At 51.0% G+C, this 24,850-nt stretch overlaps 1 protein-coding gene across 2 annotated transcripts; it reads right to left on the bottom strand.

Moving 5' to 3' along the window:
* Nucleotides 1-415: 415 nt before the first annotated feature.
* On the bottom strand, nucleotides 416-24,553 carry LOC101949482 (uncharacterized). 2 transcript variants are annotated; one of them, XM_065561301.1, is made up of 4 exons: nucleotides 24,386-24,553; nucleotides 23,962-24,129; nucleotides 17,059-17,863; nucleotides 416-1,572 (listed from the first exon to the last, which is right to left on the bottom strand). In XM_065561301.1, exons 3-4 carry the CDS (start codon nucleotides 17,802-17,804, stop codon nucleotides 1,023-1,025), a joined length of 1,296 nt encoding a protein of 431 aa, XP_065417373.1. In that variant the 5' UTR covers nucleotides 17,805-17,863; nucleotides 23,962-24,129; nucleotides 24,386-24,553; the 3' UTR covers nucleotides 416-1,022. The 2 variants fall into 2 exon arrangements, with proteins under 2 accessions (XP_065417373.1, XP_065417372.1); XM_065561300.1 differs by lacking the exon at nucleotides 23,962-24,129 and having other exon boundaries at nucleotides 24,386-24,551.
* Nucleotides 24,554-24,850: the final 297 nt, after the last annotated feature.

The raw sequence follows: 24,850 nt of genomic DNA, 5'->3' as shown, positions 1-24,850 counted from the left end.
TGTTTTCATGGGACTTTGTATCAAAGCCTCATTTAGAAACTTTGCATTGCCCTTGGTATAATATTATAGCCCCTAAGGATAGAATAAGATAGAAGAAAAATTTCTTTTTGCTAGGAGTAGAACAAGAGCTCCCCCCCCCCCCACTCTTAATCAATTGCCCTGTTGAATGAATGAGGTGTGGATGAGGAAGGCATGGAAGGCAGCACCTCCAGACAGTCTCAACTGTTGGAGAGGGGCTGGGAGCCAGACCCAAGAACAATAAAATGTGTCAAGTGGGCTCATTAAAGACAAGCAGACATACTGACGGCCTCGGGGGTTAGAAGCAAGCACCTTCTTTTGGAAACACCCTCTTTGCAGCATTGGGACAACACTCAAAAGAAAGCAGCACAAAGGACCAATAAACACAGACACAGAGTTTGAATCTGGTATAGATTTGCATAAGACGAAAGCTGCTATAAAAGTGAGGTGTCTTGCAGAGGACCCCGGGTCTCGTCTTGTCAACATGGGAGCATCAATCCGGATCGGCAGAAGCCCGGCTCCACCCCTCCCCCATCTAACTCACCTGGCCAGTGAAGTTAAGGGGAGCAACTAATTGGTAACAACAAGACGGAGTGTGTTTGTGTGTGTGTGTGTGTGAGTGTAAGTGTAATATATTATATGCATATAATACAGTGTTAATGAATACATGTATTACTAATAAATGTGGCGTTTTGCCTTATTCCCCCTGAAAAGATCCTGTGCAGTACTTGAAGTACAACACGGGCAAGAAATGGAAGGTATCTCCATGTGATGACACAGCCTCTGTTTTATTCATTCGAACTAGCTGTCAGACATGGCGTGGAACCTCTTATTTGCAGGGACGTGTTCTTAGGCTTCTAAAGAAAGGGCAGTTACAGCAGGTTCTACATGTGATCTGTTTGCCCAATAGATTGCCCATCAAGGCTTATTTGGATTCTGAACTTTCTTAGAGAAACGATTTCAGCCACAGTCATTTCATGCTGCAAATACGCAGTTTTGTTTGCCTATTTTCTTTCTACTGATCCGTAAAACTTATTTACTGCTTTAATGACTTTTTCTATTTTTGCAGCTTCTGTTCGGATTTCAGCTGAAAGTCCTGTTGTGCCAGCTCCTAAACTCGTCTTTAGGACTAATGATGAATCAGTATCTCTGCCATTTGTACGGATTTTGAATTCCCTCTCAATACGTTCCAGCATATCCTGACATTCCTTTAAGATCTTCTCCACTTCTTTCTTTTTGTTTGAACTTGTCACCGCATCTGTGATGGTTGCTGCAGCCCTGGTAACTCGTCCTCCCGTAGAAACAGCAAGGCAAGCCATAGGGACTACTAGGGATCCTCCAAATGTAAATGGAGCCTGCACCAGTCCAGCTAGGCTAGCCACCACTCCACCAAATCCCATTGACTCACCACAACCATTTGCTTTTGTAGCACTTTTATGAGTTTCATCAATTTCATCTGCGAGGTTTCTAAGTTGGTTTACGTGACCCTGCAGTCTGTTTGCTGTGGGCAGTAATGACTTCTTCATAATTTCACCAATGTTCTTCCTCTTCTCGCTAAGAATAGGAAAGAAAATGTATTATTTATTGCACATGGAAAACTACTATCCTCACCTTCTGTCCCCTCTGGGTCTACCTGTGAGATCTCATCTGGGTAAGGAGAGGGGTAAGAGGACTGCCACTTATGGGAGCATCATATGAGATGCCTGACACTTGGAAAACTTGGTTATTCTGTGTCTTGGTGACTGGTGAATCGCAACAGTTTAAATACCAAAAAGTTTAGGTGCTCATCTGAAATCTTTTGGGAGAGTATTTCACCATTTTTGCTTCTGAACACACCCAAAGGTGAACAAGAGCACAAATCAGAGAGCAAAAGAATTAATCAAAACTTTTCAAACCTCAAGGAAATCTTCTGTCTGTGTATCTAGTTGAATTCTGTTCAGTCAGTTTTGAGTCTAAGTCTTTCATGGACCTCTTAGATGTAGTCCATAGACCACCAGGGGTCCGCAGACCACAGGCTGAGAACCACTGGTTTAGAGCTTGTTCTTTCTGCATAGTGCATCCGTTTCTACCACTCCCACAGCTGCCTGCAGGAGATCCAGGGGTGAGATGGGTTCTATTAATTTAGGTGGAACAAAGGGGGCCCAAAGAATCAAGGGAACAAGATCCTGTCACTGTCTCACATTAAACGGTGTTAAAGAAGGTTTGGGGTTTGATAAACAGCCCTCAGCCTGCTGAGTACCATGGCGCCAACACACCATGAAACATCTTCGAACCTTTTAGCAAAGACACAGAGAAGAAGGGTTAAAGCATTGAACTGTAAACTATTCCGTACGGCTCTCGTTTTAACAACCTCCCGCGCTCCCTTCCCTCTTAGCTGTAAAGAGTCTTTAAAAGGAAAAGGATCAAAACAAAACAAAACCCTTGTGTGACAGTCCCCTGGATGCCAATAGCCGTCCGTCTTGTGGAAAAGACGGCAGGTTAGGAAATGGGCTGGGGCTGTAGTTGCTGCTGTTAAAGCCTGATCCTGTTCCCTAGAAGAGAAAATGAGACAAACACACACAGAGGGGGAGAGAGAAGAACAGCAAAGATAGAAAATGCAGCTTCTCTCTCTGGTGTTGACTTTCACTTGTAACCTCTGCTGGAAAAACACCGGCACAGCGCATGGTCTTATCAGCCACGCTGAGACCTGGCAAACTCGTACCAGTATTGGGCTGGTTAGGGCATTGCTTTGAGCTGCCTCTTTTCTGTCCACAGGCTGTGACGCTTCACAGGGCACCTAACTGCAGAGCGAGGGCGTCTTGCCTGTACTAGCTGGGTGTCAGCTCCCTGGCACAACGGCCTGTCAGTCTCTCCAGCATGCTCCGCTGGGCTGCACCAGCCCTGTCTTCGCCCTGCAGGCTGACAGCAGCTGCACCCCAACCCCCTTCAAAGTGTTCCCCTGTGGTGCCCAGCCCCCATCACTGGGTACCCACAGAAATCCCAGCTCCCAAAAGAACAGTGCACCTAGGGTGACCAGTATGACGTTGCACTCCATATGCTTTATGAAAATATACTTATGAACAAGAATATTACAAAGCTGAAATATGCTTTGTGCTGAATGCCCCATGTAACGTATCATTAGAAAGGTTATAATCTATTGAGTGTGTTCATCCTATTTCTTTGCATGTATTATTTCTATGTCTGAAGTCAGGAAAATAAGGTATAAACTTGTACTACTGATGTAGTCATATTAAGTGGAGGCCACTAAGGGTGCTTCAGAATCAAGGAACTGTGAATGGCTTTGTTTACCTGTCAACCTTCCTGTGTGCATGGGGGCCAGCCCAGGAAGAATGGAGACTGGGGTCTCTCAGAGACATGTGACCCTGTCACCTGATACTGAAATCCATCTTGAATTTTGTACTTTTCCCCAGGGTGGGTGGGGTTCCAAACAAAGGTTTCCTGCCTCAGGGAAATTCTATATAAGTCAGGGAAGTAACCAATGTGGGTCTTCAGCTGGCTTAAGAGACGGCCTCCCCACCCCACAGAGATACTTCCAAGCACCTGGAAACAAAAGGACTGAAACCACAGGGTGGGGAGAGAACAGGCTGGACCCAGGTCAGAAAAGGCAACTGACCTGAGAAGGATTTTACCTGAAGTAACATCTAGGGTGAGAAGTTATCATTTGTAACCAATTTCTTAGTGTATGAAGCTGAGCCTTGCGTGTTTTGTTTTATTTTGTTTTGTGACTTGCTTTGTTCTGTCTGTTATTACTTGAAACTACTTAAATCCTACTTTTTATACTTAATAAAATCACTTTTGTTTATTAATAAACCCAGTGTAAGTAATTGTTACCTGGGGGCGGAGGGGGGCAAACAGCTGTGCATCTCTCTCTTTCAGAGGGCGGACACTTATGAGTTTTACCCTGTGTATGCTTTATACAGAGTAAAATGGATTTATTTGGGGTTCAGGATCCCAGAAAGGCGGTACACTGGGCACTGGGAAAGTCCCTGTTAACTGCGCAGCCCCTGGGCTGAGTGAATCTCAGTTTCTGTGAACTGCAGAGGGGCGTGGCCCAACCTCTGGGTCTGTGCTCCAGTGTCTGGCTCAGCAAGACAGAGGTGAGAGGTGCCCTTCCTGGCAGGGGGGTTATTCTCAGTGGTACCCCAGCAAATCAAGTGACCGTCTCAAGGGGGTCTCTGTGACTGAACCTGTCACACCAAATGTCCCGATTTTATAGGAACCGTACTGATATTTGGGGCATTTTCTTATATAAGTACCTATTATCCCCCACCCCTGATTTTTCACACTTGCTATCTGGTCATCCTAAGTGCACCCCAGTTTGTTGGTTTCATCTGAGACCCCCACTCCTGAATAACACACAGCACTTGAGTTCCATTATTAAACCAAAGGAGAAGAGATTTAAGAGAAGAGATTCAAATGAAAACCAGAGTGAGAGTCAGGAAAAAATGACTACACACAAAACATCATAATACACATCCTGAAGCCAAAACTTAACTAACAAGTTACCCTAAGAACATAAGAACGGCCAGACTGGGTCAGACCAAAGGTCCATCTAGCCCAGTGTCCTGTCTACCGACATGTGTCTGTACATGCCTAGAACCCCGACCAGGGATATTCTATTTGCTACCCAAGATCCATAAACCTGGATATCCTGGACGCCCCATCATCTCAGGCATTGGCACCCTAACATCAGGCTTGTCTGGTTATGTAGACTCTCTCCTCAGACCCTACGCTACCAGCACTCCCAGCTATCTTCGAGACACCACTGACTTCCTGAGGAAACTACAATCCATCGGTGATCTTCCAGAAAACACCATCCTGGCCACTATGGACGTAGAAGCCCTCTACACCAATATTCCACACAAAGATGGACTACAAGCTATCAGGAACAGTATCCCTGATAATGTCACAGCTAACCTGGTGGCTGAACTTTGTGATTTTGTCCTCACCCACAACTATTTCACATTTGGGGACAATATATACCTTCAAGTCAGCGGCACTGCTATGGGTACCCGCATGGCCCCACAATATGCCAACATTTTTATGGCTGACTTAGAACAACGCTTCCTTAGCTCTCGTCCCCTAACGCCCCTACTCTACTTGCGCTGCATTGATGACATCTTCATCATCTGGACCCATGGAAAAGAAGCCCTTGAGGAATTTCACCATGATTTCAATAATTTCCATCCCACCATCAACCTCAGCCTAGATCAATCCACACAAGCGGTCCATTTCCTGGACACTACTGTGCTAATAAGCGATGGTCACATAAATACCACCCTATATCGGAAACCTACTGACCGCTACACTTACCTACATGCCTCCAGCTTCCATCCAGGACACACCACACGATCCATTGTCTACAGCCAAGCTCTAAGATATAACCGCATTTGCTCCAATCCCTCGGATAGAGACAAGCACCTACAAGATCTCTATCAAGCATTCTTAAAACTACAATACCCACCTGCTGAAGTGAAAAAACAGATTGACAGAGCCAGACGAGTACCCAGAAGTCACCTCCTACAAGACAGGCCCAACAAAGAAAATAACAGAACACCACTAGTCGCCACCTTCAGCCCCCAACTAAAACCTCTCCAGCGCATCATCAGAGATCTACAACCTATCCTGAAAGATGATCCTTTACTCTCACAGATCTTGGGAGACAGACCTGTCCTCGCTTACAGACAACCCCCGAACCTAAAGCAAATACTCACCAGCAACCACACATCACTGAACAAAACCACTAACCCAGGAACCTATCCTTGTAACAAACCCCGATGCCAACTCTGTCCACATATCTATTCCAGTGACATCATCATAGGACCTAATCACATCAGCCATACCATCAGGGGCTCGTTCACCTGCACATCTACCAATGTGATATATGCCATCATGTGCCAGCAATGCCCCTCTGCCATGTACATTGGCCAAACCGGACAGTCTCTACGCAAAAGAATTAATGGACACAAATCTGACATCAGGAATCAAAATACTCAAAAACCAGTGGGAGAACACTTTAACCTGTCTGGTCATTCAGTGACAGACCTGCGGGTGGCTATATTACAACAGAAAAACTTCAAAAACAGACTCCAACGAGAAACTGCTGAGCTAGAATTGATATGCAAACTAGACACAATCAACTCCGGTTTGAATAAAGACTGGGAATGGCTGAGCCATTACAAACATTGAATCTATCTCCCCTTGTAAGTATTCTCACACTTGTTATCTAACTGTCTGTACTGAGCTAGCTTGATTATCACTTCAAAAGTTTGTTTTCTCTTAATTAATTGGCCTCTCAGAGTTGGTAAGACAACTCCCACCTGTTTATGCTCTCTGTCTGTGTGTATATATATCTCCTCAATATATGTTCCATTCTATATGCATCCGAAGAAGTGGGCTGTAGTCCACGAAAGCTTATGCTCTAATAAATTTGTTAGTCTCTAAGGTGCCACAAGTCCTCCTGTTCTTCTTTTTGTGTAGAAGCAGAGAGTCAAAGCAGGCCTGATGCTGACAAAAAAAGGCTGAAAGGGTCTGTCTTGCCGTGAGCTGCCCCCGGCCCTACTCCCCCAACCAGCGAGAGCTCTGGAGGTGAGTATCCAGGGCAGGTACCCCATTTCTCCCTGGAGCTACTGCCCTTTTGTTTTGCAGAGGGAATCTGCCCTCATCAACTTGACATTTGGGGTTTGGAGTGAAATTGGACCTGAATTACAACCACATTGACCCTGGGGTTTCTTGTTGGCTGGAATTAACTTAGACCCTTGGGCTGCAGGGATGGCCAGAATGAGAGACAAGTAGGTGGTCAAGCCTCCCGGTTTCTCCCAGAGTCTCCTGGAATCGGGGTCTATCTCCTGGAGGCTACTGAAGCCAAACCGGGAGACTTTAGGCTGCTAAAAGTCATAGAATCATAGAATCTCAGGGTTGGAAGGGACCTCAGGACATCATCTAGTCCAACCCCCTGCTCAAAACAGGACCAATCCCCCACTAAATCATCCCAGCCAGGGCTAAAGTCCAGCGGCGCAGCAGGGCTAAGGCAGGAGACTGGAAGAAAGCTAATGTTTTGCCAATTTTTAAGTAGGGTAAAGAGGATGAATGAGGTACAGTAGAACCCCTCCATTATCTGGCTCTCTGTATTAACCGAACCCCTAGCCACCCAGGGCTGACAGTGGGGGCCCCGGCACCCATTCATCAGTTTATCCAATTTTTAAATGATCCGATCTGGCCCCAGCCCCAATTAGGTTGGATAATTCGGGTTCCACTGTAATTATAGGCCTGTTAGCCTAACATTGATCCAGGACAAGATAATGAAGAGGCTGTTACAGGATTCTATTAATAAAGAACTAAAGGAGGGTAATGTAATTAATGCCATTCAACATTGGTTTATGGAAAATATATCTTGTCAAACAAATTTGATATATATATTTTTGGTGAGATTACAAGTTCGGTTGATAAAATTAATAGTGTTGACACAATATACTTAGACTTCTGTAAGGCCTTTGAGTTGGTCCCACACAATATTGTGATTAAAAAACTAGAAAGACGTAAAATAGATATGACCATACACAAAATGGATTAAGAACTGGCTAAGTGGTAGGTCTCAAATGTAACTATAAACAGGGAATTGTCACTGAGTGGGTCAACTTCCAGAGGGGCCTCACAGGACTTGGTTCTCAGTCTGCGCTATTTAACATTTTTATTAATGAGCTGGAAGAAAATATAAACTCATCATTGATGAAGTTTGTAGATGACACTAAAATTGGGGAGTGGTAAATAATGAAGAGGACAGGGCACTGATACAGAGTCTCTGGCCCAGAATAATTTACAGGAGGTCAGACGAGATGATCAGTGTTCCCTTCCGGCCTTGGAATCTCTGATTAAGTCAGACTCTCCTTAGACAGGAGAAAGGAGACACACGACTAGGGTTACCATATTGGAGCCCCTGAAAAAGAGGACACTCCAAGGGGCCCCGGCCCTGCCCCAACTCCGCCCCTTCCCTGTCCTGGCCCCGCCCCAATTCCACCCCTTCCCCAAAGTCCCCGCCCCAACTCCGCCCCCTCCCCTGAACGCTCCGCCCCCTGCTCCCCCCCCCCGCTTCCCGCGAATCAAATGTTCGCGGGAAGCCTGAAAGAGGCAGGCAGCAGGTAAGCTGGGGTTGGGGATCGGGGGGGCGCGAGGAGACGCGGCCCTGTCCGGCCCCCCCGGCCAAGCGGCTCCCTCCGGCCGAGCGGCTCCCTCCGGCAGCCGGCCAAGAGGCTCTGGCCCTGGCGGCTCCGGCCCGGCTCAGGCCCTGGGTCGCCGGCTGAGCACCCCCAGCCCCAGTCGCTCCGGCTCAGGCCCCAGTTCCGGCCGCCGGCCAGCGGCCGAGCACCCCTGGCCCTGGCCAAGCGGCGCTGGCCGAGCAGCACCGGCCGGTGGCCGAGCACCCCCAGCCCCGGTCGCTCTGGCCCAGCTCAGCTCAGGCCCCGGTTCCAGCCAGCGGCCGAGCACCCCCGGCCCCACCGGCCCGGCCGAACCGCTCCGGCCCGACCCTGGCCGAGCGGCGCTGGCCGAGCACCCCCAGCGCCAGCCCCAGTCCCAGTGGCTCTGGCTCGGCTCAGGCCCCGGTTCCGGCCGAGCGGCTCTGGCCCAGCCCCGGCCGGCAGCCGAGCACCCCCGGCCCCACCGGCCCCGGCCCGGCCCCAGCCCTGGCTGAGCGGCGCCGGACGGTGGCATCCCAACTCGCAGCCACCTCCTCCCGGGCTCTGGCTGCTGCTGCGCTGGGGAGAACAGCTGGAGCTGGGAAAGTTGAACCCCGGGGAGGAGGCGGTCCCCTTACCATGCCGCCCCATTTTCCCGGACATGTTTGGCTTTTTGGAAATTCCTCCCGGACGGGGATTTGAGAACCAAAAATCCGGACATGTCCGGGAAAATCCGGACGTATGGTAACCCTACACACGACCATTTATTTCCATCGCGCTCTTGTTTCTAGTAGAATCTCCGTCATTTCTTAAATAAACCTTCTGATGTAGTACAGATGCTGTGTTGTTTACAGGAGCAGGAGTTTCAGGTAAAACTGGGCACATGGCTCCTCTGGGGGCAGAGGCTCTCGGGTTTCTGTGAGTAGCCAGTGTCAGGGACCGAGATCACAGGGGAGCGACTCACGGGGGCTCAGAGACTGAGGTGTACCTCCTGCTAGCCTGCAATGTGAGAACAGGGCCAGCATAGCCCAGAGAAGAGCGTTGAGCAGCTAACGAGCCGGTGGTGCTAACAAGTTAACAGCCAGTGCCCACAGGCCAGGCTCCCTCTCGCTAGGGGCAGGGGTTCACCAGGTGACTCGGCTGTGAGTGCCCTGGGAACCGTGACAGAGGCCTGGGGATTATTGCACTGAGGCAAGTTGCCGGGGAAGGTGACAGCGGAAGGCAGGGCCGCGCTGACAGTGGGTCCCTGGGGAACCGGGCAGAAATCAGACCAGATCTCGCTCTGCCGTGAGCTGACAAAAGGCTTTGAATCCTGTCCTCAGGTGACCAGGAATCCTGGGTGGGAGGAGAGAGCTTTCCGGTGGTTCATCGCCCAGCCAGGGGCTCCAGGGCCAGCCCGGGCTCCGTTTGCTGATCGCGCAGCCGGTTCTGCTGAGGGGGTTCGACTCCGACACTCCCCAGGTAGGGGAGCACAAACAACACCCTCCCCTTAAAAATTAACTTAAAAAAGAAACCAGACGTTCTGATTTGTGGGGCCCAGGCCTGATCATCTCTCACCTCAATTCCTGTCCGCTCATCTCCGGCCTCACAGCCAGCCACCTTCCCCCTCAGATTCGTTCAAAACCCTCCTGCTGGGATGAGCTTCCCGGCTCCCTGCTCCACCCACATCACCCCGTTGTGTCACTCCCCTGGCTCCCTCTCCTCCCCCATGTCAAACCCCAGCTCCTGGTCCTTGCCGGTTGGGCCCTTCCCTGTTCAGCCCCATCCCCCCAGTCAGTTATAGCAGTGATTCTCAACCAGGGGTCTGGGGCCCCATGGGGGGCCGTGAGCAGGTTTCAGGGGATCCGCCAAGCATGGCCGGCATTAGATTTGCTGGGGCCCAGAGCAGAAAGCCAAAGCCCGACTGCATGGGGCTGAACCCCGGGGCCCTGAGCCCCGCCCCCTGGGGCTGAAGTCGAAGCCGGAGCAATGCAGCTTTGCTGGGCCCCCTGTGATGTGGGGCCCTGGGCACTTGCCCTGCTTGGTGCCCCTAAGCCCTGGTTTTTATATGCAGAAAAACAGTTGTTGTGGCACAGGGGGGCTGTGGAGTTTTTATAGCATGTTGGGGGGGGCCTCAGACAGAAAAAGGTTGAGAACCCCTGAGTTACAGTTTTTATCACAACGCTGACCCTGGCCTTCCCTCTACCCATTACTTCATCCCTTACTGCTGGCTGGTCTTTCATCCACCAGCACCTTCATACCTTCTCCTAAACTCCCACCTCGTCCTCTGCAATCCTCCTTCAGATTTACCTCTGCCATAGTGCCCAGTGAAACAATGGCTGTATGACAATGGCTAGGCTGACAATGGCTGTAGTCTGACAGTGACTGTCTGACCGTGGTTAGGCTGACAGTGGCTGTAGTCTGACAGTGGCTAGGTTGACAATGGCTGTAGTCTGAGAATGGTTGTGTCATAAATATAGAGAGAAGGGTGGCATAAAATCCCTCCTTGGCAGCTGCACTGAATCGCTTTACCTGTAAGGGGTTAAAAAGCTCAAATAACCTAGTTGGCACTTGATTAGAAGGACGAATGAGGAAAGAAGATATTTTCAAATCTGGCGGGGGGGGGGTGATTTGTTTGTGCTCTCTTTTGTGTTTCCTCTCCAGATGGAGGGAGAGGCAAAGCAGGTACATCATCTCCTGAAAATATACCTGGAATAATCCATCTAAAACCACAGAAATTGTGAGTAGGCAAGGAAATGCGTTAGGTTACCTTTTGTTTTAGCTTGTGAATTCTCCTATGCTACAGAGGTCATTTTATTCCTGTTTTTGTAACTGTGAAGCTGAGCCCAGGGGGGAATCCTCTGTGTTTTAAATCTTTTTATAGCCCTGTAAAGTTACCTTCCAGCCTGATTTTGCAGTTGTGATTCTTTCGCTTTTTCTTTACAATAAAGTTCTTTTAAGAAGCTGATTGATTTCAGTGTCCTGAAGACAAAGGGTCTGGTTGGGGCTCACATTGCTAAGGCAATCGGTTGGTATATTATTCTCAAGCCTCCCCAGGAAAAGGGGGTGAAGGGACTTGGGGGGATATTTTGGGGGGCTAGGGATTCCAAGTGACCCTTCCCTGAATGGTTGTGTAAATCACTTGGTGGTGGCAGCAATACCGTCCAAGGACAAGGAAAGGAATTTGTGCCTTGGGGAAGTTTTTAACCTAAGCTGGTGGAATATAAATTTAGGGGGTCTTTCATGCAGGTCCCCACATCTGTACCCCAGAGTTCAGAGTGTGGGGGGGAACCCTGACAGGCTGTCTGACAGTGGCTGTAGTGTGACAGTGGGCAGGCTGACAATGGCTGTAGTCTGAGAATCAGAGGGGTAGCCCTGTTAGTCTGTATCCGCAAAAAGAACAAGGAGTCCTTGTGGCACTTTAAAGACTAACAGATTTATTTGGGCATAAGCTTTCATGGGTAAAAAACCTCTTCTTCAGATGCATGGAATGAAAATACAGATACAGGCATACATATATATTGGCACATGAAGAGAAGGGAGTTACCTTACAAGTGGAGAACTAATTGTGAAGGCCAATTTAGTCAGGGTGGATGTGGTCCACTCCCAATAATTGACGAGGAGATGTCAATACCAAGAGAGGGGAAATTGCTTTTGTAGTGAGCCAGCCACTCCCAGTCCCTATTCAGGACCAGTCCACACAAGAGATCCACTTCCTGAACACTACAGTGCAAATAAGCGATGGTCACATAAACACCACCCTATACCGGAAACCTACTGACCACTTGTGATGAAGTGGGAATGTTTTCTCTGAGTGCTGTGTGGGTGCCTCAGTTTCCCCTTTGCCTTTCTCAAGTGTCTAGGGCTGTGTGATGGTTGCAGAGCCCTAGGGGGCCAGGGTGATGGTGTCTGCACAGAGAATGGCCGACGCCCTGTCTCCTGGCAACTGATGGCCTAGGCCCCTCCCCTGCAAGCTGCCAGCTGAAGGTGTTGGAGAACAAAGAGATCAGGTGACCTCCTGGCCCGGGAAAGAGACAGAGGCGAGAGCAGGGGCCAGAGAGTTTCAGTTTGGAGCTGGCTGGGGAAATGGAGGGGAGACCAGACAGGGCTCTGGCCTCTCTGGCCCCCCAAGATGGACCTAACTGAGCGGGTCCTGTTGTCTGTACCTGCAAGACCTGTCTTGAACTATCTTCCTGTTGTCTAAATAAACCTGTTGCTTTACTGGCTGGCTGAGAGTCCCGGTGAATCGCAGGAAGCCGGGGGTGCGAGGTCCTGACTCCCCCACACTCCGTGACAACTGGTGGTAGAGGTGGGATCTACTGCACCCCGTGGATGGCGCTTCCTGCCGTAAGTGACTGGGGAGCAGTAAAACGAAGGGGGATTGACGAGGACCAGGTGTGCTGAAGGCTCAGAGAGGGGCGGTTTCAGGGGGCGGAGGAACTACGCTTAACCTCTGGGAGTGTGTGACCAGCGAGAAGGACTGTTGGAGTAACGGGGTCCCCCTGGGGATTGCAGAGAACGGTCCCAGGGGCGGAGGAGTCTGAAGCTCGACCCTGGCAGAGAGGTGGTGACCACGAGAAGGGCTGGCACACTAGGGGTTCTTCCTGGAAACCATGGGGGAGCTAAGAGCACACAGGCCTCTGAGTCCAAAGCACCTGGGGAACAGCGGAGTGATGGCCTATCACCATCTCCTCAAGAAGGACATTGTGATCCTGTGCAAAGAGAGGGTTACGCATTGGGAAGTTCACCAAGGCCCAGTTAATCGGGCAGCTGGAGGACGAGGACCGCTCTAAGGAGCAGATTCCTGACCCAGACGGGGCTACAAGAGGATCTGGGAGCAGCTGGAGCAGTAGCCAGGCATCCCCAAGAGTCCTGTCCCCAGCTGGACGGGGGTCTTCACGATCGGGTTCCCCATCGGGATCGGAGACAGATGGGACTGGAGCTGAGTCCGAGAGAGCGAGAGGACCGTGAGAGAGAGCAAGAGCCCGAGGAAAAGCTGCAGGAGAAGCAGCGGCAGCATGGACTGGCGCTGGTGGAGCGGAGAGGCATAGGGGGCTTCCCAGGGGTGAGTGGGGATAGACCCCGGGCTGCCAGTTCCGCAGGGAGCTCGACACTAAATTGCTGCTCCTGGTTAAGGAGGGAGGGGGGAGGTGGATGCCCACCACACGGCAAGGCTGGCGATTTGAACCAGGGGGACCCTGCGGAAAAGCCCCGGTGTCTAGCTCCCTTGCTGGGTCCCAAGGCCAGAGACGCTGTCAGCCAGATGGGTGGGTGGTGGACAGGCTCCCACGCCTGGCCCCGGCCTATATGTCTGCATGGAGTCTCCTGGGCTCAGGCCCCTCGGACCCCCAGTGGGAGTGGAAGGTGATGGTCAATGGGGAGACATGCCTGGGGTGGCGAGACCCTGGGACAGAGAGAACTGTTGTCAGGCCCCGGGTGGTGCAGGGGGGTGCTGTGTGACCTGGGTGAAGGTCACAGAGGGGCTGTGTGACCTGGGTGAAGGTCCCCGGGATGAAGGCCCTCGCCCTGCCTATGGCCCGGATCCCTGTGCAGACCCAGGAGGGGTCGGGCTGGCTGGTAGTTGGGGTTCTCCAGGATCTCGGCTGTGAGGTCCTGTTGGGGGGTGACTGTGTCTCTTTGGGACAAGATCCAGGCCCCGCTCCTGTAACGGCCGAGGATTTGAATTTGAATCCCGCTAACCAATTGGCTAAGAGGGAAATGGTCAGTGAAATGCAAATGACCTGGCTGGCAGGAGGGAGGGGCTGCTGGGCTCAGGATACCTGCCTACCTGTAACTGGACCCCTGGGGCTGAGTGGGAGGGAGAGATGCTCCCCGCCCCCCTGCACACCGGAGAGGGGGCTCACGCTGGCTCTGATGCTGTGACCAGAGCAGAGAGCTTGCTGCCTGCCCCCACTGGGACAAGGACTGTACCGGGGAAAGGATTGGGCCCAGGCTAGGAAAGAATCCAGTCTGTGAAACATGCTTATTGGAACACCTTTGAGGGTGATATATTACCTGTAACTAGATCCTCAGTGTATTAAGTTAGCCTTGCGTTTTTGATTTTATTTTACTTAGTAACTTACCTTGTTCTGTCTGTTATTACTTGAACCACTTAAATCCTACTTTTTATACTTAATAAAATCACTTTTGTTTATTAATAAATCCAGAGTAAGTGATTAATACCTGGAGGTGGAAAAAGGTCTGGTAGGTGGAAAAAGGTATTCAGGATTGCTAATTGCTGCTTGACACACTCACTAAGTAGCCTTGTTCCATTGCTATTCTCTTTCCCAGTCCAATGCTGCCCAACGGCTGGCCACCAGATTACCACATAACTTCCAATCCTTGCATTAAAGTCCCCCATGCTAACCAGTTTATCTGACACTGACATAGACATGATGTGCATATCATAGACACTGACATAGACATAAACAGCTGTGCATATCTCTCTATCAGTGTTATAGAGGGCGGACAATTTACTAGTTTACCTGTGTAAGCAGAGTCAGGATGAGCTCTACCCTGACATCTGGTGGTGAATTATGGCGAGTGTGGAAAAGAACTCCAGGGGCTGATCTTGTTTGCATAGGCACACCCACCCGCCTGGCATGAAACAACAGCAACTCAAAGTGGTTACTTTGGCTGGTGTGGGATCCCCAATTTCTCTGTTATTGGGGCAGGAAGAATAAAGTTTTGTTACCCTGATTCTGTGAATCAAGGCCAGTGGAACTGTTGTATGACAGAAGGACTGAGTGAGTCCTTCACCATTACCTAAGTAGCACTTGCTTGACAAGGGGCATGGGTTACAAAACCCAGTGACTGGAGAGAGGATGGGGACAGGTATTTGTACCTGTTGGTGTGGGCTTGTTTTCAGAGCTTGAAACACCAATTGCATCTCTTTCTCTCTCCACCATTGAATGTCAGAGCTAACTTTGATTCCATCAGGAGTCTAGTTACAGGCTGCTGAGCTGAATTCACTTGGGCTAATGGTGCACTAGCACTGGGGCTCCCCTACTACTTGCTGAAATCACAAAAGAGCTAAAGTTACTAAGAGCTGAGATCACTGAGGCTGTGTTAACTAGTGGGGGAGCCTGAAGCTATATTGCTAAGCGGCTGGTGGAGCAGCTAGCCGAGTGGACCCTTGCGGGGACGAGCGGAGCTGAGCGGCTGGAGGAGCAGCTAGCAGAGCGGAGCGGAGCCTTGTGGGAGCGGCCCAAGGGACGGCTGAAGTGGAGCAGGGCTGAGCGGCTCACAGGTTGGTGAGCAGAGCGGAGCAGCTGCCAGAGCAGTTCATGGACGGCGGGAGCAGCTCACGGGACAGCTGGTGGAGTGGAGCGGCTCGTGGTGAAAGCTGTGGCGGAACCCCACGGAGAAGCAGCTGGTCGGCCTCAGATCACGTAAGGTGCCCCTTAACACCCTGCGTGCCCCCCCCCTTGAACTCTGGGGCTGCACTGACCAGGGACAGAGACTTTGGGGGGTTGTTGGACTCTTGGGACTTTGGTGATTCTTGAGTTGCTGGATCCAAGAGACTTTGGGGTTGTTGGACTTTTGGGACTTTGGTGATTCTTGGGTCGCTGGTTTCAAGAGCCAACGGGAAAGGACACGGCCCAATCTGCTGGGGTGGGTCGTCGCTCATGGTTTGGTCTATGAACTCTAGTTGTGGTGTTTTCCCAATTTAATGCTATGTCATTTACCTCATGTTATTAAACATTTTCTGCTACACCGAGGCTCTGTGCTTGCGACAGGGGAAGTATTGCCTCTTCGAGGCGCCCAGGGGTGTGTGTAAGATTTTCCCAGGTCACTGGGTGGGGGCTTGAGCTGGTTCTGTGTCACGCTGTTGGGAAGGGACCCCTATGTACTGAACCCAGCCCTTGCTGCTATCAACTGGCCTGGCAGAAGGGTTACACCTGTATAAAGCTTTATACAGAGTAAAATGGATTTATTTGGGGTTTAGGCTCCCAGAAGGTCTGTGCACAGAGTGCTGAGTAAAGTCCCTTTTAACTGTAGTCTGCCCAGAGCTGAGTGAATCTCAGTGTCTGTGTTCTGCAGGAGGGGTGTGACTCCTGCCTCTGGATCTGTGCTGGATGAGACTTGTAGGATCTGGCCCAGCTAGACAGAGTAAAGGGGTGCCCTTGCTGGTAGAAGGGTTAGGCTCAGTGGTATCTCAGCACATCTAGTGACAGTCTTGATGGAGTCTCTGTGACCCAACCCGTCACAACCCCATCTTTGTGTCACTCCCCTGGCTCCCTCTCCTCTCCCACGTCAAACCCCAGCTTCTGGACTTTGCTGGTAGGGCCCACCCCCTGCAGCAGTTACAGTATTTATCGCAGCACTGAGCCCTGCCTTCCTGCGATCCCGTACTGCCGGCTAGTCATTCATCCATAAGCATCTTCATACCTTCTCCTAAACTCCCACCATATCCTTCTTCAAATCCCTCCTTGAGATTTACCCCTGCCATGGTGCCCAATGAAGCAATGGCTGTAGGCTGACAGTGGCTGTCTGACAGTGGCTGGCCTGAGGAAGGCTGAGATGTAGGAGCTATGACATAGAGTTGTGAGCAGGTCTCAGCTAATGTAATTGGCATAGTGCCATTTATCTCTCTGGAGGCAGGCTGGGTTACGCCAGCTGAGGGTCTGGCTCATAGTGTTCATTTTACTGTCACCATCTCCTCTCCCCACCCTGCCCTGGTTGTCTGTTTCTTCCACCCACTTGTACCTTATCATAATCCTGGATTGCGAGCACCCTGGGGCAAGGGCTGTCTTCCCTGAGTACAGCTCCTAGCACCATGGGGACGCAATCCCTGTGTGGGGTCCCTAGGCACCAGTGCCATACAGTCAATAGGGAGGGAACCACCCACAACATGCACTGCCCATGGGAAAGGAGAGTTGCTTACCTTCCCTGGAAATTGCAGGTAAGAAACTCATCAGGCACAACTCTCTCACAAACTGAGTTCACGGCTTCTTCCCCACAGCAGGTGTATTTTCCATTCTCGTATTTTCCTTTGTGATTTAGGGTAATTTCAAATTCATACTCAATGTTGTTAGCATTTAATAGTGCTTTCTCAAGGGGATTCAGATCTGAGGCACAGGAGCCTGATTTCCCTTCTACTAACTTCCCTCTGCAGGCAACAGAGATACTGGCTTCGTGATAGGTGATATCTCGTATCCCCAGGAAGTGAGACACTTCATGGATAAGAGTCCCTGGCTGGGAATCTTTCCCAAGATCTGTAGAAGCCTTCCAGAACAGTGGGCACAAATATACCGTTTTGTCTCCAGACTTTGAATAAACATATGCATACGTATTTTTCTCTGTTAGATCCTCCTTAAACTTCACAGCTTCCAGCTCTGAGATGAGATCTCGAACTAACTTTTCTGTCAGTATCGCATGGCGTTTCATCCAGGATTTGGGATCTCCACTATCACCGGAAAACAGCTCCTGGGGCTTCTCCATCAGCACTCGGTCCTTCTTCTTCAGGGCATCTCTCAGAATCTCAATTGCTCTCTGCTTTGCTGTTTCTGCGATTTGTCTCTTTTCTTCAGGTAGGGATGTGTGGTTACTGGAAGAGTAACTTGCTTTAGAAGTAGAGCACATTCTTCCATGTGATGTCATGCTGCTGATGAATATTTCCTGGCAACTCATCTTTGCACCTATGTAGCATGTTCACTTCAGCCAAGAGTAATTCTCCAGGTGAGCTCTCTCTGTTAAAACACAAGATTTGGCTTTGATTACGTTGCCTTTCGAGGTAAAGTGTCTGACACATTTCAATTCACTCCAATGGGAACACAGGAAACACCCGACCAGATCAGACCAGGCATCCATCTAGCCCCCTCTTCTCTCTCTGAAACTGACTGGTACCAGCTGATTCAGGGGAAGGGGGAAAAAAACCCTCTAGTGGACATGTATGGAATAATTCACCCTTAGAGAGAATTTCCTCCTAACTCCAGATAGTTAGTGCCTGGGAGGCTTGTGCCCTGAGGGGGAGGGTTTAGATCCCTTCCAAACACTGGAGACTTGGTTTTGTGTTTTCATTCTCTCTCGTGTAACTGTGGAGGTGCTGCCTGTCTGTCTGAGTCTCCAATTCTCCTCTGAACCCCGCACATGACAACCTGTGGCCATGAACTCTACAGCGGAGTTATGTGTTATGTACATGGGTGTCCATGTGTCAGTTTTACCTTTTCTTCCCTCCGCTTCATCGCGTGTCCTGTTGCTCTTGCATTATGAGAGGGGGTAAAGAGAAGCCCTGAATGACCTGCTCTCTGCCATTCGTTAGTTTGTACATTTATCATTGTCTCTCTAAACTAAACAGCCCCTTCTCATTAATCTCTCCTCACGTAGCGGGTTTCCCAGACCCAAGTGATTTTGTTATTCATCTGAACCTCCTTTATCTCTGCTCTATCCTTGGTGAACAAAACTGGGGACAGAACTGAACTGAGGCCTGGTCTGCGCTCCAAAGGCAGGTTGACATCAGACAACTTGCACCAACCTCATTACACGTTTATCGACACTAATATTTGCCTCCACAGTTACATGAGGGTTCCCAGGCTTCCTAGACAATGAATGGGCTTCCCAAAACCCAGCACCCTGGGCGGGGAGCCACCGAGCTAGCCAACGGGAGATGCTGAGGAAAGGGGGGTGCTAAGCCCTGCTCCTCTCCTGGCGTTTGTCGCCCAAGTCCGGGCTGGAGGGAGGCGCCTCCCTCGGGGTGGGATTCACAGCTGGGAGCCGGGCCTGGGGTCAGGCACCTAAGCTGCGGTTTGCAAGAACAGCCGCCAGCAGCACTCGCCGTTACCCAGGAGTTCACGCACTCACCCAGCAGGGGGGAGAGTGGGGTTCAGTCCCCCCACCACCGCTCGATGGGGTGAAGGGATTTGACTCTGGATCTCCCCCCGCACAGGAGAGAGCTCTCACCCCTGGGCCACGGGACAGGCTGATGTGCGGCTCTCCTGCTCCACTGCAGATAAACATTTAAAGAGTCACTGAGCCGGTGACATGACGCTATAGCCGTGGGGGAGGGGCACTTACCTGGGAGGGTCAAGTTCACGTGCCCCTGCTCCAAGGAGTCGTTAATTACTTACGCCCAGTTGGAACAGCTTCCACAGGGGAGAGTGAGGGAGCCCCCGCATCAGAATCCCCCCAGCCCAGCGATTCGGGCACCCGCGTCCCATTGGGAATCTCACCCGAAAATGTTTCTCTGACAGTTTTGGTTAGATTTTTATTTTATATTAAATAATATCAAATACAAGTGAAAATGAAACGTCGTGTGTATCAGACAAACATTTCTGTCCCCGAACTGCATTTTTCAAAACTTTCAGACTGTTTTGTGAGCAATTCTACTATTCTGGCTTCTCATTCTGGTTCAGAATGAAAACAACTTTGCATGGGACAGAAATTTCGGGTTTCCAGCAGCTCCAGGCTTGTGGGATGATGCTGGTGAGTAGCTACAGGGCACCAAACTAAGGGTGACAGGAACCTTAGTGCTGGCACTTCCTGAGTTCTCAGTGCTTGACTTTGTGACTTTACTAATGTTCTTATAATGCACTTTGTATGGCCGCAATATGGGATAAGTATCAGAGGGGTAGCCGTGTTAGTCTGAATCTGTAAAAAGCAACAGAGGGTCCTGTGGCACCTTTGAGACTAACAGAAAATAGTTAATTCTGTTAATATGGGATAAATACCTTCTGCTTCAGAGCATGAGTTGAGCATTAACTGATGGGGGGGAGGGGGAGTTAGGAAGGACCCTCCTCTTTGAACAGGTTATTCCGTAATTACTCCTCTGAAGCAGCTGGTCCTGGCCACTGCCAGAGACGGGCACTGAGCAGGAGCACGGATCTGGTCCGGCAATGTGCGTGTTTCTCCTCAGTGTCTTTTCTCTCTCTCCCCTTCTTCCTCTGCTGAGGCCCCTCTGTCTCAATCCTACTCTCGCGGATGATACTAAGCTGGGGGGAGAGGTAGATATGCTGGAAGGTAGGGGTAGGGTCCAGAGTGACCTAGACAAATTAGAGGATTGGGCCAAAAGAAATCTGATGAGGTTCAACAAGGACAAGTGCAGAGTCCTGCACTTAGGATGGAAGAATCCCATTCACTGCTACAGACTAGGGACCGAATGGCTAGGAAGCAGTTCTGCGAAAAGGACCTAGGGGGTCACAGTGGACGATAAGCTGGATATGAGTCAGCAGTGTGCTCTTGTTGCCAAGAAGGCTAACGGCATTTTGGGCTGCATTAGTAGGAGCATTGCCAGCAGATCGAGAGAAGTGATTATTCCCCTCTATTCGGCACTGGTGAGGCCACATCTGGAGTATTGTGTCCAGTTTTGGGCCCCCACTACAGAAAGGATGTGGACAAATTGGAGAGAGTCCAGTGGAGGGCAACAAAAATGATTAGGGGGCTGGGGCACATGACTTACGAGGAGAGGCTGAGGGAACTGGGATTATTTAGTCTGCAGAAGAGAAGAGTGAGGGGGGATTTGATAGCTGCTTTCAACTACCTGAAGGGGGTTCCAAAGAGGATGGATCTAGACTGTTCTCAGTGGTGCCAGATGACAGAACAAGGAGCAATGGTCTCAAGTTGCAGTGGGGGAGGTCTAGGTTGGATATTAGGAAACACTATTTCACTAGGAGGGTGGTGAAGCACTGGAATGGGTTACCTAGGGAGGTGATGGAATCTCCTTCCTTAGAGGTTTTTAAAGCCGGGCTTGTGTTACCTAGCAGCTCTGTGTTCTTGGGGAACCAGGGTGCAGTACCCAGCCTGTCTGACTCACGAAAGACACCACCCTCCAGCCTCTACTTGAACCAAAGCCGATCAGAAGAAAGACTTACAAAAAGTAATGACAAGGCCGTGGGAGACGCACACAAACCCCTGGGACAAGGGTGACAGGATTAAGGAAACTTCCCTAGCCTCATTTGCATGGAGGATGGGACAAGGAGACATCTCCATTAGCTACAGAACGGAGAACAGAGATTCCAAGGCGAGAACCGCACGGCACTCTGGGACCAGAGAAGCAGGGAAGCAGTGCATGCTGGGGGATCTCTGCTCCAGACGTCAATGAACGCGCCTGCACACCCCCAGCTCAGCAGTGATCAGACCAGTTCTAGTCATAAATCCTTGATTGGGATCCAACATAGTGACGCTCCCGAATTGCACTGTGAGCTCCCGCCAAGGAACAGCGCCCAAAGCCAGGAATGAGCAGCTCCCATGTCTAGCCTGAACAAAACAACTCTGGTATCTCCCTTGTTTACACACAAACAAATCGAGTGTCTCCCTTCAACCACTGTTCTTTCCCTACAAAAACCCCGACCCAGGCGCAAATGCTCTGATGCCTGGATCCAAACTCTGCATCAGTTCCACTGGGACTTCATCTTCTCCTGACTGACGTGCTGGGGGCTCTGCCTTCTCCAGCACTCCGGACCCTCAGCTACCACCACCACCTGGGACCCCCGATCGATTCAAGTTCACAGAGTGGTGAGAACCCAGCGCGCTCTCTCTCTCTCTCTCTCTCTCTCTCTCTGTCTCTCGGTGTAGCCTTTTGACCCTGACTTGTGTGATCAGTTATAAGTTAGATTTAATATTGTCACTGTTTTGTTTGTTTGGCTCCCCTCTGGTTATTACCGGCAATAAATAACTTTCATGGTTAAGCTGGTTGCTTCTCTCTCTCTTTCTCTCCCCTCCCTCCCCCCATGGGTGTTTTTTGGTTTCCTCATTCGCTCTGAAGCGACGATCCTCATATCTCAGCTCAAAGATCCCGGCAGTGCCCAGAAATCCTGTGGGGTTTGCTCATCCAGTGGGTTACAACCAGAACAATTGTAACGTGACAGTGGGGACAGGGACGTGCTGAACCTGGGACATACGAGGGTGGCAGCTTGGAGGTGCTGCTCAACCCAGACTACTGAGTCCAGGGACATATAAGGGGTCAGCTCGGGAGTGCGTGTGTGTGTGTGTGTGTGTGTGTGTGCGCGCGCGCAACAGAACCCAGCCTGGGGGCACTTAAGTCCTGCAGGAAGCTCCATTGGGAGGGGACTTGCAGCAGGAGAAGCAGAGCTCCGTGTGAGAACACACGTGACACAGGCAGTACAATGATAGACATACAGAACTCCTCCCCCCTGAAAGAGTAACCGTAATAAATGAGCGAACCCCAAAGTAATGGGCAAAGCTGGTAACACTTGACAAAGCCCTGGCTGGGATGATTTAGTTGGGAATTGGTCCTGCTTTGAGCAGGGGGTTGGACTAGATATCTCCTGAGGTCCCTTCCAACCCTGATCTTCTATGATTCTCTGCCCTGCTGTCCCGGTTCTGTGCGCTGCATCCGGCCATAGATTCATAGAGTTCGGGACCATCAGATCATCTTGTCTGAGCTCTGTACAGCCCAGGCTGGAATATTTTGCCCAGTTACTCTTGTGCTGAGCCCCCAGGACTTTGCATTTGACTAAAGCCCCCCCCAGGGAGGCCCCAGGCTGGATGTGACGCCACCAGGAGCTGGAGACTCCAACCCTTCCCTTGGGAGCTTGTTCCAAATCGGTGCCTTGTTTCTGATTTCAGTGTGTCGGGCTGCAGCTTCCAGCCGTTGGCTCTGGTTCGTCCCATCTCCGCTAGATGAGAGCGCCAGCGCTAGTGCCTGCTGGTATCTGCCTGGGGAGGGGCTTCCACACGCATCACGTCACCTCTCCCTCTGCCCCCTGCTCAGCTGGGCAGACCCAGCTCGGTACGGCTCCCACGGCACAGCGATTTCCGCAGCCCTCGAGTCATTTCTGAGCCTCTTTTCTGCACCTGCCCCAATTTATAAATGTTTTTTTTTTAATGTGGAGCCCAGACCTGGAGGCAGGATTCCAGTATCGGTCTCCCCAGTGCCATATTCCGGGTAAAATCCCCTCCCTGCTCCCACTCGCTTCTCCCCTGTTTATCCAGCCCAGGCGGGCACTGGCTCTTTGTCCCACAGCATTGCACGGGGAGCTCACGGTCAGATGCGTCTCCACTCTGACCCCTACGTGTCTGTCAGCGTCTCTGCTTTCCAGGGTACAGCCCCCCAGTCTGTAGCTTACCAAACACTCCGTACAGCAACCCCAGGGCTCTGCCAGTGCCCCTGCACCATGACCCCCAGCACCTCCTGCTAGTCACCTCTGTGACCCACGGACCTCTCGGTGCCAGCTGGCAGAGGGCACAGGGCACATGGGGTACAGGGATCCCCTGGGTTCACCATCGGGGTCATGTAACGTCTGCTGAAAGCCTGTGTCACACTGGTCATCGTGAGATGTAAGTGCGGCGACTATGTGGGGACGTCTGTGTATCTGCTGGAAATTGTGTTCTCCAGCCTTGCAGGTACAGGCAGGTCACTCAAAGGCAGCGCGCGGTGAGACAAGCTGCTCCCGACAGCAGGTGGGAGACACTCATCTCCCCGGGGGCCGGTGGGTTTTGTGTGTCTCACAATAGACGTCTGTTAATGGAGTGAGTCAAATGCTAACAAAGAGCCGGTGGAGACCATGGAAGGCAATGAACAGGAAGAGGTAAACAGCAGCGGTTGGGGGGGACGACGACCCTGTTTTCAAATAGAGATCAAAGGTTCGGTCTGATATATCTGGGGGTGCAGAGAGACGCCCTGCCGGTCCTTCAGTCCGTGAGGACAAGCTGCCAGCGGGCTTGATCTTATGAGAGGGCCTCCGCCGACCTGGCAAAGCACGGGGCAAAGGGCCTGGGGAGCTGTCCTGGAGAAGACGGGGGAAGGGCCTGTGAATTAGGGGTCGGCGCTGGAAAGTGGGTTATGATTTTGTTTTATATGAAACCATTTGTGTCCAATATTCTTACTCACTGTCACGTGAATCTCTGTTCTTTGATACCAGATTTATTCCTGTTCTCACGGGATAGAGCGATCTCTAGCGATAGCCAAGTGCTGTGTTACGCGGAGCAATGATCCTGAGTTGAATCTTCTAAGCTGGTGTGTGCTGCTCCTTCAGGAACAGAGGGGCTGAGGCCAGGGCTACACCACAGACATATATCGGTGTAACTACGTCGCTCAGGGGTGCGCCCTCAGCCCCCCTCCTTCAATGAACCACCCAAATCCAAGAACGGGGTTTAATTTCCCTTTTCCAAAAGCGCAAATGAGGGTTGTTTTTAAAAGGTAACAAGTGTGTTTTGAACTAAGGAGCTGCTGGCTGACTCTGCCGGTTCCCTGCCCTCACACCCGGTCACTCAGGAGAGGGACGAGTCATCGCTGAGCTGGGCTCTGCACTCACCAGATGCTGCTGAGCTTGTGCCACGTCTGGTCTCTCACTTCAGGGGCTGCAGCGACGGCTGTTCCACGTCCACTGGATGATCCGATTCAGCTCGGGCGAAATGCTGGGCTGCAGAATTAGAAAGGCCCAGTGGGGCACGGTGCTGATCGCTTGTCCCAAAAGTGATGTGGGATCTTCCCTACGGCCTCCTCCTTATATAGAGTTAGCCCCTTTCGCCCCCGCAACAGCGTGAAAACTCTGTGACGTCAGACCTTTCGCTTTCGGTTTCTTGCTGCTGGAAAGTCCCGAGTGGGGCCAGTTGTGATAAGGTAACAGTCATTACTTTATATTGTATTACGGGAATTATGTTTGGGTGAGTGGAAAAGCAAATCCCCTCTAGAGAGGATTCAGGGGCACACATCGTTTCTAACGATTCAGCGTCAAACGGGAGCAGCCAGAACTTTCTGGGCTTTTCTTCAACGCAGA

Source organism: Chrysemys picta, chromosome 11 (assembly GCF_011386835.1).
Source record: "Chrysemys picta bellii isolate R12L10 chromosome 11, ASM1138683v2, whole genome shotgun sequence".
Classification (NCBI taxonomy): domain Eukaryota; kingdom Metazoa; phylum Chordata; order Testudines; family Emydidae; genus Chrysemys; species Chrysemys picta.
This window is presented reverse-complemented; position numbering and strand designations above follow the sequence as displayed.